A 17,765-nucleotide genomic window follows, 5' to 3' on the forward strand; every position below is an offset into this window, starting at 1 on the left:
CACACTCAAATTCAACGAAAGAAAATTATGACTGCAACCTTCCAGACATTTTTCTATGCAGTTGATGTTAAACTTTTTCACTCATACTGCACCATTTCATTGGAGAAGGCGATGGCACCCCACTCCAGAACTCTTGCCTGGAGAATCCCATGAATGGAGGAACCTGTAGGCTGAAGTCCATGGGGTCGCGAAGAGTCGGACACGACTGAGCGACATCACTTTCACTTTTCACTTTCATGCATTGGAGAAGGAAATGGCAACCCACTCCAGTGTTCTTGCATGGAGAATCCCAGGGACGGCGGAGCCTGGTGGGCTGCTGTCTATGGGGTCGCACGGAGTCGGACACGACTGAAGCGACTTAGCAGCAGCAGCAGCAGCACCATTTCATACCACGATTTTTTCGCTTCACATTATATTAGGATTTTACCCATGTTATTTAAAAGCTTTATAAATTACTTTTAGAAGCCACTTCATACCACTTTTCCTCACTGTTGAGAAAGTGCCATAATTTTTCCTCACTGGTGAGGTACCTGGTTATAGCCAACTTTATCTTTTTACAAATACCGCTGGGATAAAGGTATTTATGCATAAAGCATGTTTATTTTGAATGGCTTCCTTATGATATATTTCCAGAAGCGTCACTCGTGAGGCACAAGTAATATATTCTCTGGTTTAAACCCACCCCCTGCCCGTCCGCATCTGCCAGCCCTCTCACATGGCCCCCCTCCATTCTAGCCATCTTCTCCGCACACCTGTAACCCTTCCTCTAATCCGCGTCTGCCAAAGTGCAGATCCCTCCTCCACTTCCGTCCCCGCCCACCTGGCCTCCCCTACAGCGGCCAGGCCGGAAAGCAGTAAAGACAAAATACCTTTGGTCTCACTGCCCCACAGAAAATCAGTTTCCCGCGGCCTGCGGAGCTCACAGACCTCGGATCCGAAGTCCCAAAGCAGATTCCGGAAGCATCGGTTCCCAGAGCCCGGTAGGTAAGCCGGGCTGTACAAGCTCGGCAATTCCCCCTGCCTATTGGCTATTGTTTGTGTCCCGTTATGAGACGGTCCTCCCCATTGGCCAATAAGCTCGAGCTTTGCCGCACAGACCTCTGGGAGTTGTATTCCGCCTGAAACGCCATCGAAGGTAACACTGCTACTGATACCGTTCCTCACTTGAGAGGTTTAGCGGTTTCCCCCGCATATTTTCGATCCTCGTAGTCTAAGAAGGAGTCTGGGAGCCCTAGAATCAACACGGTTTCTTAGCTTTTCAGGGAAGCAGCGGGGAGGGGGAGGTAGAGAAGGAGTTGAAGACCTCTAAAATCTCAGAAAAATGTTCTCCATACACAAAATAGGGTGTATGTAACTGACTCCGCTCCATGGACCTGCCCTAATTACAAACCGCTATTCTACACTTACCCCAAAAGTGCCTGCCCATAGCTACAACTCACTAGGCTTAAAGCCAGCTATACCCCTGCCAGATTCTGGGCCACGCCTTGGGGCAGCTCATGGGGAATTTCAGATCCTGACCCTCACAATAGTTGATCATGTTTGTTGAACACACAACCAGCCCTCCTTCTGATAATCTGAAGTCCGTGCCTTGACCATCCGGGAGAGAGGGGAGTGCGGAAGTGGTGCGGAAGTGGAGAAGTAACACCTCTAGAGCTCGCTCTTCTTTGCTCAGGCTTTTCTTCCCATGCCTGTCTTCCTGCTCCACTTGTCAGAACCATACCTTCGTATCAATTTTTGCATCAATGCATGAAGAGAGAGAAAAAATTGAAAGTTCCGTTCATTTTTCAAATGTTTACCTCCTCCAAAAAATACCTTTCTAGATTCCTGGGTCTCCATTGGAAGGAGGTGAAGGGTCTGGTAGAAATCATTCATTCATTCATCCCACAACTTAAATCACTCCAGGCGGTAACTGTTCGTGTCCTCATCACAGCCTGGATTCCTCCAGGACAACGATTCTGTCTTAATTCGGTTGGTATCCCCAGGGTGCAGTTCTCTGCCTTGAAAGGCTGGAGGCCACCTGTGCCTACCTAAGAACTATGCAGGATGGAGTATAGGGGTGTAGGTGGGTGGGGGAGAGTCAGTAATTACTGGTTTATTTTCCACCAACCCCTTCCACCACCCCCACAACTTGCCCCTACAGATTCCAACAGCCTAGCTGGGGTAGGTACCTCTCTGGTACTTCCATGACGTTCTGAACTCTATGGCAGTGAGTGCAGTTAATTAAAGTGTTGGTTTAGTTGCTGGCCCTCTCCACCTACCTGTGAGACCAAGTTGACTGCTCCCCCTACCCACCCCCAGCTTAACACAGAGCTGTTGTTCAGTTGCTCAATGGTGTCCCATCTTTTGCAACCCCATGGACTGCAGCACTCCAGGCTTCCCTGTCCATCCCCCAGAGCTCAGAGCTTGCTCAAACTCATATCCATTCTGTCGGTGATGCCATCCAACCATAATGTCCTCTGTCGTCCCCTTTTCCTCCGGTCTTCAATCTTTCCCAGCTGGTAAAGAATCCACCTGCAATGCGGGAGACCCGGGTTCGATCCCTAGGTTGGGACGATCCCCTGGAGAAGGGAAAGGCTTCCCATTCCAGTACTGTGGCCTAGAGAATTCCATGGACTATACAGTCCATGGAGTCGCAAAAAGTCTGACAACTTTCACTCACTCAATCTTTCCCAGCATCAGGGTCGTTTTCAATGAGTCAGTTCTTCACATGAGTGGCCAAAGTATTGGAACTTCAGTTTCAGCGTCAGTCCTTCCAATGAATATTCAGGCTTGAGATCTCCTTGCAGTCCAAGGGACTCTCAAGAGCCTTCTCCAGCACCACAGTTAAGCATGAATTCTTCAAGGCTCAACCTTCTTTTATGGTCCAACTCTCGCATACATACATGACTACTGGAAAAACTATAGCTTTGACTATAGTAGGTGCTACATAAATGTGTTGACGGATGGATGGAGGGAGGGAGGGAGAGAGGGAGGGACAGATGGGTGGGTAGATGCACTAGTGTCTGCATGCCTTCCTCAACATCTTCCCCAATCAGTGGGTTAATGATCGTTAGCCTGGTCAAGCTCTGGAGCAGTCGCTTCAGGGTCGCTCCCCCCCGGGCCCCGCCCCGGTCGACCCCACCTTTCCGCGCCGCTCCGCCCCGCCGCTCCCTTCCCGGTGGCCCCTCCCTGCGCAGGTCCCGACTCCAGCCGCACCTCCTCCGACTCTGCAGTGGCGGCGAGGAGGCGAGCCGGAGTGCCAGCGGGCCAGGGCCGGAGCCGAGCCGGGGTCGGGGCAGCAGCTGGGACCCTCGGAGGCGGGGCCAGTGGGACCGCGATGGGCGTGGAGATCGAGACCATCTCCCCGGGAGACGGTACCCGGTGGCGGGGCAGGGGGAGGAGGAGGGGTCTCGGGGCGGAGCCCGGTGGGGGGTCCGATTCCGAGGTGGCGCGGAGGGGTGCTGAACAGGGGGAGCGGGCCTAGGATGGGGGCAGCCGGAGATGACCCGACATGGGATTGTTGGAGGTTCTAGCAGACATCCTTCGCCATCCCCCTCCGCGCTTGCTCACCTAGAGGAACGAAGGCGGAGGCTGGGAGGCTGGGGTCTGCGGCCCGCCACCGCCCCGGGCGCCTCCGGCTGGCGCTGCTGTGGCTGGAAACGCTCGGTTATCCGCTGCTGCTGATTTCCTAGGGCCGGGTTACAGCTCTGCTTTCCCTGCCTTGCTGGGTGAGCTCTGGAAACGGGGGAAAGAGATGCTTTGGGGTCTCTTCTGCTCGGGGCAGCCCCCTTCTAACGCACCCGCTTCCGGGCCTCTGATCGGGCGGCCCCCCGCGATCTGGGCGGTGAGACGCTGTAGGGACCGAGCCAGTCTGGAAAAGGCGGAGCACTTCCTCCACTGCCTCTGCATCTTGCTTTATGCTCCCTGCCCGACTCAGCCTCTCCGGCCAGCCTGTCCACTCCCACGGCTTTCATGAGCGGCTGAAACCGATGGCCCCCAAACTTAAGCGTCCAGCCCAGGCCTCGGATTTGAGTTCACGGTGGTCTGTTTATCCAGCCGCTGCTCAGCCTCTACCTGGAAGTCCCACGGATTCCTCAAAGTCAGCGAGTCCAAAACTGAACTCCTGCTCCTGGTCTTCCCCACTCCCAGGCGCTCCTCTGTGTTCCCTTGCTTCCTGCCTTGGGTTGGCACCAGACTCTTTCCCAAGCCAGGCATCCCAAGCATCACCCTTGTGTAATTGAGTTTGGATGTGCCAGGAGTAGCTTTCTCCATTTCTTAAACCAACCTTAATACAGACTGGAGCCCACATTTCTGCAGGATTTGACAGGCAAACTGCATGTCAGGCAGTGTTGACACTCCCCAACCCCAGGAAATTGGAGGGACTCTTGGCTCCTGGCCACCCTCCTCATTTAAAAGCAGTGGTCCCTAGGAGTCCCAGCCAGGACCTTGGATCACTCCAGAGGTACAGGCTTCTTTTTCTATGCTGGGAACCTCTGTACTGGGTGCCAGGAAGTATCTCCCTGAGGTCTTTTTACCTCCTCCGCCCTCCCCCACCCAGGGCACTGCCTTAGAATTCTGCCAGGGGCCACCAGGCCTCTTCTCCCTTCCCTGGCTCAAAGAAGCCTTTAGAGTGTTCTCTCCTTATCCTCCCTCCCTGGCTAGGGACAAGGGGCTTTTCTCTTGAAGCAGATCAGATTTTTAGGGAAAGCCTGGAGGAACTTTCCAGGTGGCACTAGTGGTAAAGAATCCACCTGTCAATGCAAGGAGACATAAGAGAACTGGGTTTGATCTCTGGGTTAGGAAGATCCTTTGGAGGAGGAAATGGCAACCCACTCCAGTATTCTTGCCTGGAGAATCCCATGGATGGGCTACCGTCCATCGGGTCACAAAGTGTCAGACATGACTGAAGTGACTTGGCACAGAGGAACTTTGGCTTTCTGCTTTTACTTCAGTCTAAACCCCCAAGTCAAGGAAGCACAGAAGGGCCAGCTACCATGCTGTAACCCAAAGTGGGAGAATGCACCAATTAATATTTCAATAACGATGCTGCTGTTCTGAGGATGTCTGTCTTGGTTGAGCCTACAACAAATCCTGCCTACTTCTCCTGCTGAGTATCTTGAAGACTCCATCTCCTCAGCCTCTGCCCTAGTTCCAGCCACCATCATCTCTTACCCGGATTTCCGCAGTCTCTAAACTGGTCTTCCCACCTCCAGTCTCACCTCCTAGCCTTCCGTCTGGCCTCCCACCTCACCCCCATGGTTTTCTCCGCCACAGTCTGTGCACTCTTTAAAATGCATATCTGATCATGCCCCTCTCTGGGCATAAAATGTTTTAAGAAATCCTCTTTTTTCTCCAGGCAGACAGATATAGCCTTCTGTTACCTTCCACACTGGAGCCTCATCTCTCACTAGCAGTCCCTATCCCTACCACCAACTTTTCTCTGGCTTTATCGAGCTGTCTGCAAGTTGTTAAACACACCAGCCATTCAGCAAATATTTATTGAGCTTATACTGTGTGCTAGACCTTAAGGTTACAGCAGGAAACCAGACAGGCTCCCATTACTGCGTGACTCGAAGCCTTTGAACATGTGGTTCACTCTTCCCAAATTATCTCCCTTACTTCCTCTGGCAAGTTACTCATCTTTTAAGACCCAGTTTAACCATAATCTCCTCTCCAATACTTTCCCTGACACTAGTTAGTTGCTCCCTCCCTGGGGCCTCATCTACATGTTGGCTCAGCTGTTCACCCTCCCAAGGCTTTGTTATCCAGTCCCATGGCCTTTAGATCCCACCCAAATTTATAGTTCCAGTGCAGACTCTCCATCTGCCTACTTGCAGTACAAGCTCGTATGTCTTAATAGTATCTCAAGATTGCCACCTGCACAAATCTGTGCCTCGTCAGTCTTCCCCATCTCAGGAATCAGCTCCTCCAGCCTTCCAGTCACCCACCCTAAAACCTTAACATCATGCTTCTCCCTCATCCTGGATCCCCTTCTCCATGCCATTAGCATGTCCTGTCAGCTCCAATTCCAAAATATATCTCCCATCTATTTTACTCTCTTCTCTGCTGCCAACCTCTTTAATTCAAGCCATCATTGATTTTCTGTCTGGATTATTGCAACAGGCGCCTAACTGTCCATCCTACACAGAGCAGCCAGAGTGATCTTATAAAATCTTAATTCAGATTATGTCATTCTCTTGCTTAAAGCCCTCCCATGCCTTCTTGTTGCACTTAAAGAATTTGCAGAATTAAATCCAGCTCTGCAAGGCCCTGTATGATCTGGCTCTTTCCCACTTGTCTCCACCTCCTTCCCTTCTTTCCAGTCATCTAGGCTCCTTTCATTCTGTAAATGCATTGATCCTTTCCTGCTTCACGGTTTATGCACTGCCTGCTGCTTCTTCCCGCAGTGCTTTTCCCAGTGTGTTCCTCATCCTTCAAGTCTCAGTTCAAATGTCATGTCCTCTGAGAGGCTGTCCTGGACCAGCCATTCTGAAATGACCTGTCCCACTGTATCTCTCTGCAATTCATCATCGTGTTTATTTTCTTTAGAGAACTTATCACAATCTATATTGTCTTGTTTATTGGAGTATTGTTTGTCTCCCGCCATTAGAATGTAAATTCCAAAAGAGTAGCGATCTTGTCTGGTCTGTGTAACTCACTGGTGTATCCTGAAATCAGGCCTTACACAGAGCAGGTATTCAGTAAATATTTGTGAATGATTCTGTTTATTCAGAATCATCGGGCTTCCCTGATAGCTCAGTTGGTAAAGAATCCGCCTCCAATGCAGGAGACCCTGGTTCAATTCCTAGGTCAGGAAGATCCGCTGGAGAATGGAAAGGCTACCCACTCCAGTATTCTCGCCTGGAGAATACCATGGATTGTATAGTCCATGTGATCGCAAAGAGTCGGACATGACTGAGTGACTTTCACTGTTTATTCATCCTTGTGCAGTCATCACCCTGCATTATAATCTATTATTTATGCATCTATTTCCCTGACCTCATTGTGAGTTCATAGATTGCTCTGTGTCTCTGGAATCTAGTCCAGGCCTGCCAGATAGTAGGCTGTCAGGTTTGTGGAATGGATGGAGGAAAGTAAAAAGAGCAATCAAAGAAAGGGAAACAACTGGGAGAGAGCAAAGTTGTGGAACCCAAGGAAATAAAGTTCAGATCAAGGCCAGAGAAGTGAAGTCGCTCATACATAGCCACTGGCTCATACAAAGCACAGAGCCAGAACTGGAGCCATGGGCTTCTCCGTGGTATGGAGGGGAATGTGGGCCAGAGCTCTTGGTCACAAGTCACACCTGAATGTCCCTAGTGACTTTTCCCAATTTGCTGTTCATTCCTGATATTTGTGTCTCCTTGCAGGAAGGACGTTCCCCAAGAAGGGCCAGACGTGCGTGGTGCACTACACAGGTAGGCTTCACCCCTTACCCTCTCATCCAAACCTGCCCCTCTGCAGGCAGGTCTCTACTCTGATACCTCTCCAGAGGTATCTGCTCCCCTGGAATAGGCTGAAACCCCAGGGTAGCCAAGTCTTCCACTGCCAGCCATCCCCATCTCCCCCAGCCAGCCTTGAGGGAATGAGAAAGGGCAGTGCCAAGGTTAATCCCTCCCCTCTTCTACCAGCAAGAGCCACCATGGTACCAGCCTCTGACAAAGCCAGCCATCTCCATTTCCCTTCTGTCTGTTGCAGGCAGGATGGAGCCCTGGCCCCCCTGGTTCTGTCTGAAAGTTGGAAATTCCTCTTATAGCTCTCAGAGTCCTGACCCCGCTGCAAACTTCCTTTTCATCCTACAGTGTTATGAAAAAAGTGAAGTCTTGGCTTCCTCAGAATCCCCTTTCTTTTGGGGGAAATAGACTATTCAGTCTACTCTTCCTGATCACTTACTGTGTACAAGAGGTGTGCTGATCAGTGGGGACACAAACATGAAACAAGAGGATCCCTACCTTCACCAGGGTTGTGGGCATGGAGGAGGGCAGTGCCTGTGGTGCTGTGGGAGCAGAGGAGGGCCCACATCTCTGCTGAGCCCTCATGGATGATCTGGACTGGAAGGCCAGGTGGACTGAGGAACATTCTAGATGGAGTTCCTGAGGACTTCTGGCCGAAGATTGATGAGCAGATGTTTGTTCCAAGGAGGGTGCAGGGGGAGTGCTCTGCCTTGTGACCTTCTTCCCAATGTGGTGAACTTGGTGACAGCCACTTCGCAGACAGCAAGGCCAGTTTAATTCCTAGGATAGAGTCAGATGGGGGCCATTTTTAGCAGTTCTCTGGGCCAGTGTGAAGTGCCAGGTTAATTCTAGGCAGACAGTGTGGGTATTTCTCAACAGCTGTGTTGCCAGTGGCTGACGTCAGTGGGCTGGAGCTGTGTTTCATCTCCCGGTGATGTGTCCTAATTACCATGAGCCTTCTGGGGCCTCTGACCTGTGTAATTGATTTATCTGTTCTACATGTTGCAGACAGACTGGTACTTATCAAGTTACCGAAACCACAACATCCTTTTGTAAAGACTTTTCACAATACATGCAGACAGGAGGCAATGTGCATTAAATATTAACATTAGACATGGGCAGGTCTGGTCTGGGGAGGGACTGTCTCATCAAACCCAGTTGGAGACTGGGAATTTTTGGTAAACTTTATTATATGTAAATACACTAGAGAATATAACTCTAAGATGTACAGCTTGATGAAATTTTTCAAAAGTGATCACACTTATGTAACTACTCCCCAGATCAACAGACCTTTCCAGCATCTCCTGGTCTGTCCCCTATGCCTCCTCCCAGTCATTCGCCGGTGCATACTAAGTTGTTTCAGTCATGTAGGACTCTTTGCGACTGTATGGACTGTAGCCCACTAAACTCCTCTGTCCATGGGATTCTCCAGGCAAGAATACTGGTGTGGGTTGCCAGGCCCTCCTCCAGGGTATCTTCCCAACCCAGGGTTCAAACCCGCATCTCTTACATCTCCTGCATCTCCTGCATTGGCAGGGGGTTCTTTACCACTGGTGCCACCTGGGAACCCATCCCGCCAGTCATTACATCTCCCTAAAGGTAACTAGCATTCTAACTTTTTGTCCCTATGGATTGGTTTCATCTCATAGAGTACGTACTCTTTTGTTTTGGGGTTATTTCACTCATTAGGTCTCTTATTTCACTTTTTATGTGCGTGAGATTTATCCAGGAGTTTGCTCTTTTTATTCCTGTACAGGTCATTTTGTGAATATATTGCTATTTATCCTTTCTACAGTTGATGAACATTTGGATTGTTAGTTTTTAGACATTATGAATGGTGTTGCTTTGAATGGAGAAGGCATTGGCACCCCACTCCAGTACTCTTGCCTGGAAAATCCCATGGATGGAGGAGCCTGGAAGGCTGCAGTCCATGGGGTCGCTGAGGGTCAGACACGACTGAGCAACTTCAGTTTCACTTTTCATTTTCATGCATTGGAGAAGGAATGGCAACCCACTCCAGTGTTCTTGCCTGGAGAATCCCAGGGACGGGGGAGCCTGGTGGGCTGCCCTCTATGGGGTCACACAGAGTCGGACACGACTGAAGTGACTTAGCAGTAGCAGTTGCTTTGAAGAGTCTTGTAGATGTTTCCTGGTGCACATATGTAGACAACCTGGTTGGCTAAACGTAGAAGTGGAATTGCTGGGGCACAGGGTTATACCTGCTCAGAGGCAGCAGATCCTGCTGAATAGCTTTCCAAAGTAGTTGTGCCAGTTTCCACTGCCACCAGCCATGTCTGAGCATTCCAGTTCTCTGGCATCCTCATCACCGCTTGGTATTGTCAGGTTTTAGTTTTGATTTTGGCCCTCTCTGGTGGGCTCTCAGGGTATCTCCTTGTGGTTTTGATTTGCACAGGCCTGATGGTTAAGGAAGTTGAGTACCCTTTCATGTGCTTCCTGGTCATTTGGAGGTCCTCTGTAGTTCACCCAAATTTTGTCCACTTAAGAAAAAATTAGGTTGTCTGTCTTTATCTTATTGATCTGTAGGAATTCATTTGTATTCTGGATTTGAGTCCTTTGTTGGCTATATCTATTCCAAACATCTCCTATTCCAAAACATCTGTTTTTATTTACTCCTTTATTGGCATCCTTTGAGCAGATTTCTTTTTTTTAAATTTTTATTTATTTATTTGGCTGCAGTGGGCCTTAATTGCAGCATGTGAGACCCTCTATCTTTGTTGCAGCATGCAGGATCTTTTTAAAAATATAGATTTATTTATTTGGCTGTGCTGGGTCTTCATTGCAGCACATGAGATCCTTTAGTTGTGGCATGCAGGATCCCAGTTCCCTGACCTGGGTTCGAACCCAGGCTCCCTACATTAGGAGCACAGAGTCTCAGCCACTGGACCACATCCAATGGCAAGTCCCATTTTGAACAGAATTCTTAATTTTAATGAAGTTCTACATATGAATCTTTTCTTTTGCAGTTAGTAATTTTGTGTTCAGAAATTTTTGTTATCCTAGGTGATGAAGCTTGTTTCATAGAAGCTTTATTATTTTATCTTTCATATTTAGGCCTTTGATTCATCTAGAGTTGATTTTTATGTGTGGGTGAATTGACGGTTCATTTCCCCTCATATGTATATATAGTCAATCAGCAACATTAATAAAAAAAAAAAATCACCCTTTGTCCATTGCATTTCCGTGGCACTCTTGTTGAATCCGGTCACCACGTGTCTGTGGTGTCTGTTTCTGGACTGCACGGTTTTGACTGAACCTGCTGCAGTAGATAAAAGCTTATGGTCTGAAGTGGTTTAAGTCATATGAAACCTGAGGAGTACGGGGAATGAGAAAATCAGTCTTTAAATGGAGGGTGTGAATGTATGAGTGTGTGTATGTGCATATCCATATGCGTACTGTACAAGTTTGTGTCTGTGTGACTGTATTATATCTATGTATCTAAATATTTTCTTAGCATCTGTTTGGCCATCAGGGTTTTCTTCTGAGTGCATGTGCATAAATGTATGTGAGCATGCATGCGCATCTCTGAATATCTTAGCAACCTGTGTGTATGCTTGAGTTTGTATTTGATCTCGTATATTTGATACAGAAGTATCCATCTGTGTGTGTCTCTGTGTAGCAATAGGGTTTTCTTCTTTGCCTAATTTAGTACCCAGGGAAAGAGCCCAATTTATTCTGTCCAGAAAATAGGTAAATAAGAATGTCTCTTATACATTTATACATTTATATTGTAGGAATTAGGATGTGGAATCACAGATACTTAGACACTAGACCTCTCATATGAAACATGGCAAATCTAAGATCAGAGAGAAAGTGATCTGCCTAAGTTCACACAGTGAGTGCCAAAGTGAAGTCAGAATCCAGTCTCTGAATTTACAAGCTAGATCTTTCTCTGGTCCCAGATTGCCTTCTGTTGTGGTCCAGGGGCCATGAGAAGAAGACGTGAAATAGCATCCTTTGCAGAATGTCTAATATTTGAGCTAGAGGCACCAGTAAGAACAGAGAACAGAAAAGCAGCTCTTGTTTCTTAGGCAGCTGGACTGAGACAACACATGTATGTACATCAAGAATGACAAGGTATCTGCAGTTGGAGGCTGAGGGATACTTCAGTCTGCTAAGAAAACACTCAGGGTGTCCTGAGTTCACACAGTCCTTTTGTAATATGTCTGGAGGCTGCCCCTGACTGGCTGGGTCACTTTACACTGTTCACTGCAATAAAGGATGATATGACCTTTGAGTTTTGTGTAGGGGGGGAACCTTGAGAATATCAGGTGAGGACTCAACCTGAAACTGAAATGCCTGGGAAAACAGACCATCAGGCTAAGGAAGGTGCATAAAAAAGTTGCAATGTGTAGAAGTACTTGAGAAAGGTCTGACCTAAATAGGGAAGGGAAAGGGAGAAGGGGAGGACAGAGAGAAGGTTGTCAGGCAGGCAGTAGCTAGATCTTAAAGTGCCTGGATACAATGTAGGCATTCAGATTCTCCCTCAGGGAAGTTATAGAAGCAAGGGAATAATAGGATCAGGCATGTGTGCGCCCGCACTCGTGCACGTGTGTGTGTATGTGTGTGTGTGTGTGTTTTAAACCATTCTGGGTGCAGTGTGGAGAAGGGAAAGCAGAGCAACAAGGCTTGTTAGAGTCGGTTCCTGTCCACAGGTGAGGTGTGATAGTGGGTTGATGAGACCACAGGGTGGTGGTGGTAATAAAAGTAGAGAAAATAGCTGGACTTCAAAGATATGTACCATTTGGTGATTGGCGGGATCACCAATGTGGAAGTATTCAGGCTTCTTGCTTAGTCAATGGGATGGATGGGGAGGACAGGAAGACAGCAGGTTTGTACAGAATAGGAATTCCATACTAGACATGTTGAACCTGACATGGGAGTTATCTCACGACCACAGCTCTTTCCCACCCTATCCTTGCTTTCACAGGAATGCTTCAAAATGGCAAGAAATTCGATTCATCCAGAGACAGAAACAAGCCTTTCAAGTTCAGAATTGGCAAACAGGAAGTCATCAAGGGTTTTGAAGAGGGCGCAGCCCAGGTAAGAAGAGGATCCTTGTTAAGGGGTGTTTGAGCAGCTGGGGGTCTGGGCTCTGCACTCTGCCCTCCACCCTCCCCCATCACAGACCACCACTGCTTTGACTCCACTGCCAGGGCTTGGCAATGCCACCTAGTTTCAGTCCTGGCTTTGTGTCCCCACCCCTTTTGTTGCCTGTCACTTCGGGCTGTCTTCCCAAGCACATCCCTCCAGTTCTGAGCAAGCCTGTGAGCTACTAGCTGTTCAGGACTGAAACAGCAGAAGAGGTGGGGTAGGCTACTGTGTTTAGGGGTTTTATTAACTTAAAAAAAAAAGCGCCAATTTCAGACTTGCAAAAATATTATATATGAGTAGAGTTCTCGTATACTCTTTACCTAGCTTCCCTAAACGTTAATGTTTTACGTAACCATAGTACCGTGAACAAAACCAGGACATTAACATTGATACAATGCTATTAGCCAATCTGTTCAAATTTTTGAATCAGTTACTCAAAATTTAAAAATTGATTATTCAAATTTCACCAGTTGTCCCACTAATGCCAGACAAATCCTTGAGGACTGCTGTGATGAGCCCTGGTTCAGGCTCTTCTTCCTTCCTCTATGAAGTCATGTGATGTTCCTTGCTGTGCCTTCTAATCTCTTAATCTAATGAATTGGTCCTAGCACCTACATGAGTGTATACATGCATATATGGTCTTTACACATCCTCTTTAGGCTTCTTTGAAAGAAGGAAAAATTATGAACAGATTGAAGTGTTGAGGGGACTCTAATTGAATAAGCAGCATTGTTTGCTGGATCAATGACTTTGAGACTACAGTGTTGAAGTTACTGTCCGTAGTTATGTCTCTGCTAGTCTGACGTGCAATCTACCTTGGTTACAACTCTTAGCATCACTTCAGTGTGCCACATATAAAATTCATATCAGATCTTCAGGGTTACCATGAGGATGGTTTGGGAAAATGACATAGTTACCTTACTTTTTTCTTTCAAATCAAGCTGGGTCCTCTTTCTCCTCTCCCCATCTGCCCCCATCCCTGCTAGATGAGCTTGGGGCAGAGGGCGAAGCTGACCTGCACTCCCGATGTGGCATATGGAGCCACAGGCCACCCCGGTGTCATCCCTCCCAATGCCACCCTCATCTTTGACGTGGAGCTGCTCAACCTAGAGTGAAGGCAGGAAGGAACTGAAGGTGGCTGGAGATGGCTGCTGCTCACCCTCCTAGCCTGCTCGGCCACTGGGACGGCTCCTCCTGCTTGGGGCTCTTGATCAGTGCGCTAACCTCACTGCCCCATGGCATTATTCATTCTCTCTGCCCAAGTTGCTCTGTCTGTGTTCCGTCACTGTTCACGCTAATCTTTGCTTGAGGAAACTTCGGTTGCAGATTGAAATGTTTCCGGTTGTGCATTTTGCGTGATGCATGTAGCAGCCATTCCTGATCACAGAACAGATTTCTTGTTCGCACAATCTACACTGCCTTACTTTTACTTAAGCCAGACACACAAGGTGCTCAGACATGAAACGTACGTGCTGTACACAGAGGGACTTGAGCCAGTTACCTTTGCTGTCACTTTCTCTCTCAGAAGTTCTGCTGATTTAAACAATGTCCTCTTTGAAAACGGTATGTAAAATAAAGGCTCTGTGCTTGACAAATGCCTGTCCATCCTTACTGAAGGTAGGAAGTGCTTTAAGTGTACTCAGACACTCAGTTGTGTTCAACTTTTTGTGACATCATGGACTGAGAGTCTGCCAGGCTCTTCTGTTCATGGGATTCTCCTGGCCAGAATATTGGAGTGGGGTGCCATCTCCTCCAGGGGATCTTCCCGAACCAGGGATCAAACCTGCATCTCTTATGTCTGATGTATGTGGTCCTTAAAGGAAGTGTTTTAAGGACCACAGTCGTCAAAGGAAGTGCTTTAAGGACCACATAAGTCAGTTGCCCTTGTGGAAAAGAATGGAAGAGAAGTAGCCAGGAGAGTGATATTATGTAGTACAGGTTTCCCCACTATCCGAAAGTAGAAAGTACAGCATGCCTGTGAAACCTTTTGTAAGCTGAAATGGTGTGAAGTGAAGCAGTTACACCAGGGCACATCTTGCTAATGGATGCACAAAATAAATCAAGATAAGAGCACAGATGCTCACAGACTCAGTTCAAAGCTATGATGGCTTGATGCTGTATAGTTCATGGGGAAGGAGCTTGGTGCTATCAGTCACTGCTCAGGGTTCATGCTGCCTCTTAATCACTCTGAATGCTATTTTTGCTTTTCTCCTTTTTTCATAAAAGCAAAAATCCTCTGTGGATTTCTTTTGCATAGCAAAAACAGGTATTCATGTAGGTCTTTCCTAAAAGCAAAGTGCATGAAGTGAACTTTCAAAAGTTTATGTAGCATACATACCACTCTGATGTACCTATTGTACTTAGTGGGCCTTGTTCTAGTCTTATTTTTTTCTAATTTTAAAATAAAAACTACCACCAACCTTCTAAGCAGCCCTGCTGCTGCTGCTGCTGCTAAGTCACTTCAGTCATGTCTGACTCTGTGTGACCCCATGAACAGCAGCCCACCAGGCTCCTCTGTCTACGGGATTCTCTAGGCAAGAATACTGAAGTGGGTTGCCATTTCCTTCTCCACTAAGCAGCCCTACAAAGTAGGTATTGCTTGCCACTTCTTTCACAGGCTCAGAATCCTCTTCTGAGTAACTGTAACTGAAGGAATACATTTTGTCCAAACCCCATAGCTTAGTCATCAAATGCTGGATTTGAGCACTTCAGGTCATCGATCATGAAATCTACATTTGGACTTAAAGAGATGCACTCCCTTCTTGGAAAAGATGGAAAAGTGCACTTTGTGCATCTAAAGAAATGATGATGTGTTATGCTTCAAAGCCATACACTCACTCACATTACTTGTGATAATAAGTGGGACATTACTTGTGATAATAAGTATGTACTTATTTTCATCTAGATTTGCTCTAACTTTACACTGGAGCATTACTTCTGAGAAGAATATATGATTCTGAACTTGTTTCTATCTATGCTGCTTATTGGGAAAGGCAATGGCACCCCACTCCAGTACTCTTGCCTGGAAAATCCCATGGATGGAGGAGCCTGGTAGGCTGCGTTCCATGGGGTTGCTAAGAGTCGGACAGGACTGAGTGACTTCACTTTCACGTTTCACTTTCATGCATTGGAGAAGGCAATGGCAACCCACTCCAGTGTTCTTGCCTGGAGAATCCCAGGGATGGGAGCCTGGTGGACTGCCATCTATGGGGTCACACAGAGTCAGACATGACAGAAGCGACTTAGCAGCAGCAGCATGCTGCTTATTAATAGTTTCATCTGCCTTTACTATAACTTACCGGAATTTCCAGTTAGGTTTTAAAACCAGCCCGCTGATTGATATGGGTTATGTATGTCAGGAGAGCCCATGGCAATGTTGCTAAGAGATTTTTTAGTTGGCATGAGTGAGAAAAGCTCTTGGCCATCGTCAGGGTTCTTCTGTCACTGATGTCTTAGAATTGTTTCAAGACGGAGGGAGGGGCAAGTGCTGTTAAGTTTCCTTCACAGACTTGTTGCTAACAAATCACAAAATGTGTCATGTATGTGATATGATACATTTTGGCTATTTTATCAAACCCTTTTGTCTCCAAAATGTCCTGGCTGTATTCCTCTGCTGAGGACTCATGAGCTAATGAAGAAGCAGTGCTTTAAGATGGAGAAAATGAAATGAGAAAGGGGCTACTTTGCTTTCAGTCACCAGTCCCTGTGCTTACCTCTATGCTGGGACCAGACCAGTCAGAAGGTGCTACCCTCACTCCTTTCTGGGGTGTTTCCTTCAGAACGTCTTGGTTCTTCGCTTTCCTCAGTGGTACAAAAGGCCTATGAGAATTCCTCAGAAGTCAGCCTGTATAAAAGATTATCATCATGTTTTCTGCTGTGACACCAATAAGGTAACTAAAAATAGCACCAGGACCATTTCAGGTGCCCATTATGGAACCAAGTAAATGATCTCAGTCTAGAGTACTCATAGCCGAGGCGGTAACAGGAGACACTAAGAGGAGGGGGGAATAAAAGCAAATACCTACTAGCTAGCACGTGGAGAGGGTAGGGCGCTAGGCTTCACAGGCCCTGCTTTACTGACACTCTTAAAAGATAACACAGAAAATTTCGATGCAATATGACAAGGGTTTGGGCATCATCCTGTGCGAGCCACCAAAAGTTGTTAAGCAAGAAGGTGATGATGAAATATATGTTGTGTCAGTCATTTTCAAACTTCCAGTCAATGAATTCTCTATTCATACAAAATCTTTCCTGGAAACTTGAAACCTAACCTACATGGATGTAAAGCAGCTCTGGCACATGTGTGTGTGTACATACATGCACATGAACACAATCATTCCCTTTTTTTTAAGCTCCCCAGGTGGCTTCCATGTCCCCCTGGATTTAAGAATTTTTTTTTAAATAAGGACCATTTTAAAAGTCTTTGTTACAATATTGCTTCTGTTTTATGTTCTGGTTTTTTTTTTTTGGTCACAAAACATGTGGATCTTAGCTCTCAGACCGGAAATTGAACCCACATCCCCTGCCTTGGAAGGTGAAGTATTAACCACTGGACTGCCAGGGAAGTCTCGATTCCTTGTATTCTTAAAAGCATTTTGAGAAACCACGCCTTCAATGCGTGGTGCAGAGGACTGGCTATAACTATGTCCTCAGCATTTCAGTACAAACAGAGAACAGAGCAGGGGCTCGAGATGTGTCCCCTGAATTAATGTTCTTGTAACGTAACTGGAACTGGCTAAAAATTTCCAATTAGAGGGCATTTTTAAAAAACTCTTAACTTTAGGTCATGAAATTCAACTAACAGATATATAATCCAAATGATAGACCAGTTATAACTGTCAGGAATTCCCCCTTGTTACTAATTTAAAACAACTTATATTAGGGGCAAGTCAGTCTGTAGACAAACCACACTGTAAGTAGGTCTAATTTGTTTTCTCCTTACAAAAGTCTTTTAGAAAATTCTTTTTATATTTATAAATACCTAAAAGCACACTGAGCATTACAAAAATAAGGAACTCATAAAAGCATCCACGAGAAAATTACAGCTGCGGCTCCTTTGTCATCTGCCTGCCCTTCTTAGAAATAAATGACTCTTTTCTACTCTTTAACAGTGCTTTCAAAAAGCACTCAGACAGAGTTAATAAATAAGACAATTATTTCTTGATTTTCAATAGTAGGCTTTGAGAAGACAGTACAAAAAGTATAAAATAGTCTATTTTCTTA

General features: G+C 46.8%; 2 protein-coding genes across 8 annotated transcripts in view; one reads left to right on the forward strand and one right to left on the reverse strand.

Annotated features, from left to right (window-relative positions):
• WDCP (WD repeat and coiled coil containing) overlaps positions 1-16,899 on the reverse strand; it is a 30,954-nt gene extending 14,055 nt beyond the window's left edge. Inside the window, exons 1-2 of one of the 3 annotated variants that reach the window (XM_086325775.1) lie at positions 16,256-16,899; positions 7,929-8,210 (exon numbers count right to left, since the gene is read on the reverse strand). The gene's annotated coding sequence lies outside the window, so the exon portion shown is untranslated. Of the gene's footprint in view, positions 1-927; positions 988-3,549; positions 3,800-7,928; positions 8,211-16,255 lie in introns of those variants that run through there. The other 2 variants (XM_086325776.1, XM_086325777.1) reach the window with 2 other exon arrangements.
• Positions 1-17,765, forward strand: part of FKBP1B (FKBP prolyl isomerase 1B) — a 22,965-nt gene continuing 5,200 nt past the window's right edge. Inside the window, exons 1-4 of one of the 5 annotated variants that reach the window (XM_086325810.1) lie at positions 1-980; positions 7,347-7,394; positions 12,379-12,491; positions 13,529-14,137. In XM_086325810.1, the coding sequence (XP_086181936.1) occupies positions 716-980; positions 7,347-7,394; positions 12,379-12,491; positions 13,529-13,657 (555 nt within the window). In that variant the 5' untranslated portion in view covers positions 1-715 and the 3' untranslated portion in view covers positions 13,658-14,137. Of the gene's footprint in view, positions 981-1,109; positions 3,354-7,346; positions 7,395-12,378; positions 12,492-13,483; positions 14,138-17,765 lie in introns of those variants that run through there. The other 4 variants (XM_086325815.1, XM_086325812.1, XM_086325811.1 and 1 more) reach the window with 4 other exon arrangements.

Source organism: Bos grunniens, chromosome 11, assembly GCF_055505025.1.
Source record: "Bos grunniens cultivar Pamir isolate PY7600 chromosome 11, Bosgru_T2T1.0, whole genome shotgun sequence".
NCBI lineage: Eukaryota > Metazoa > Chordata > Mammalia > Artiodactyla > Bovidae > Bos > Bos grunniens.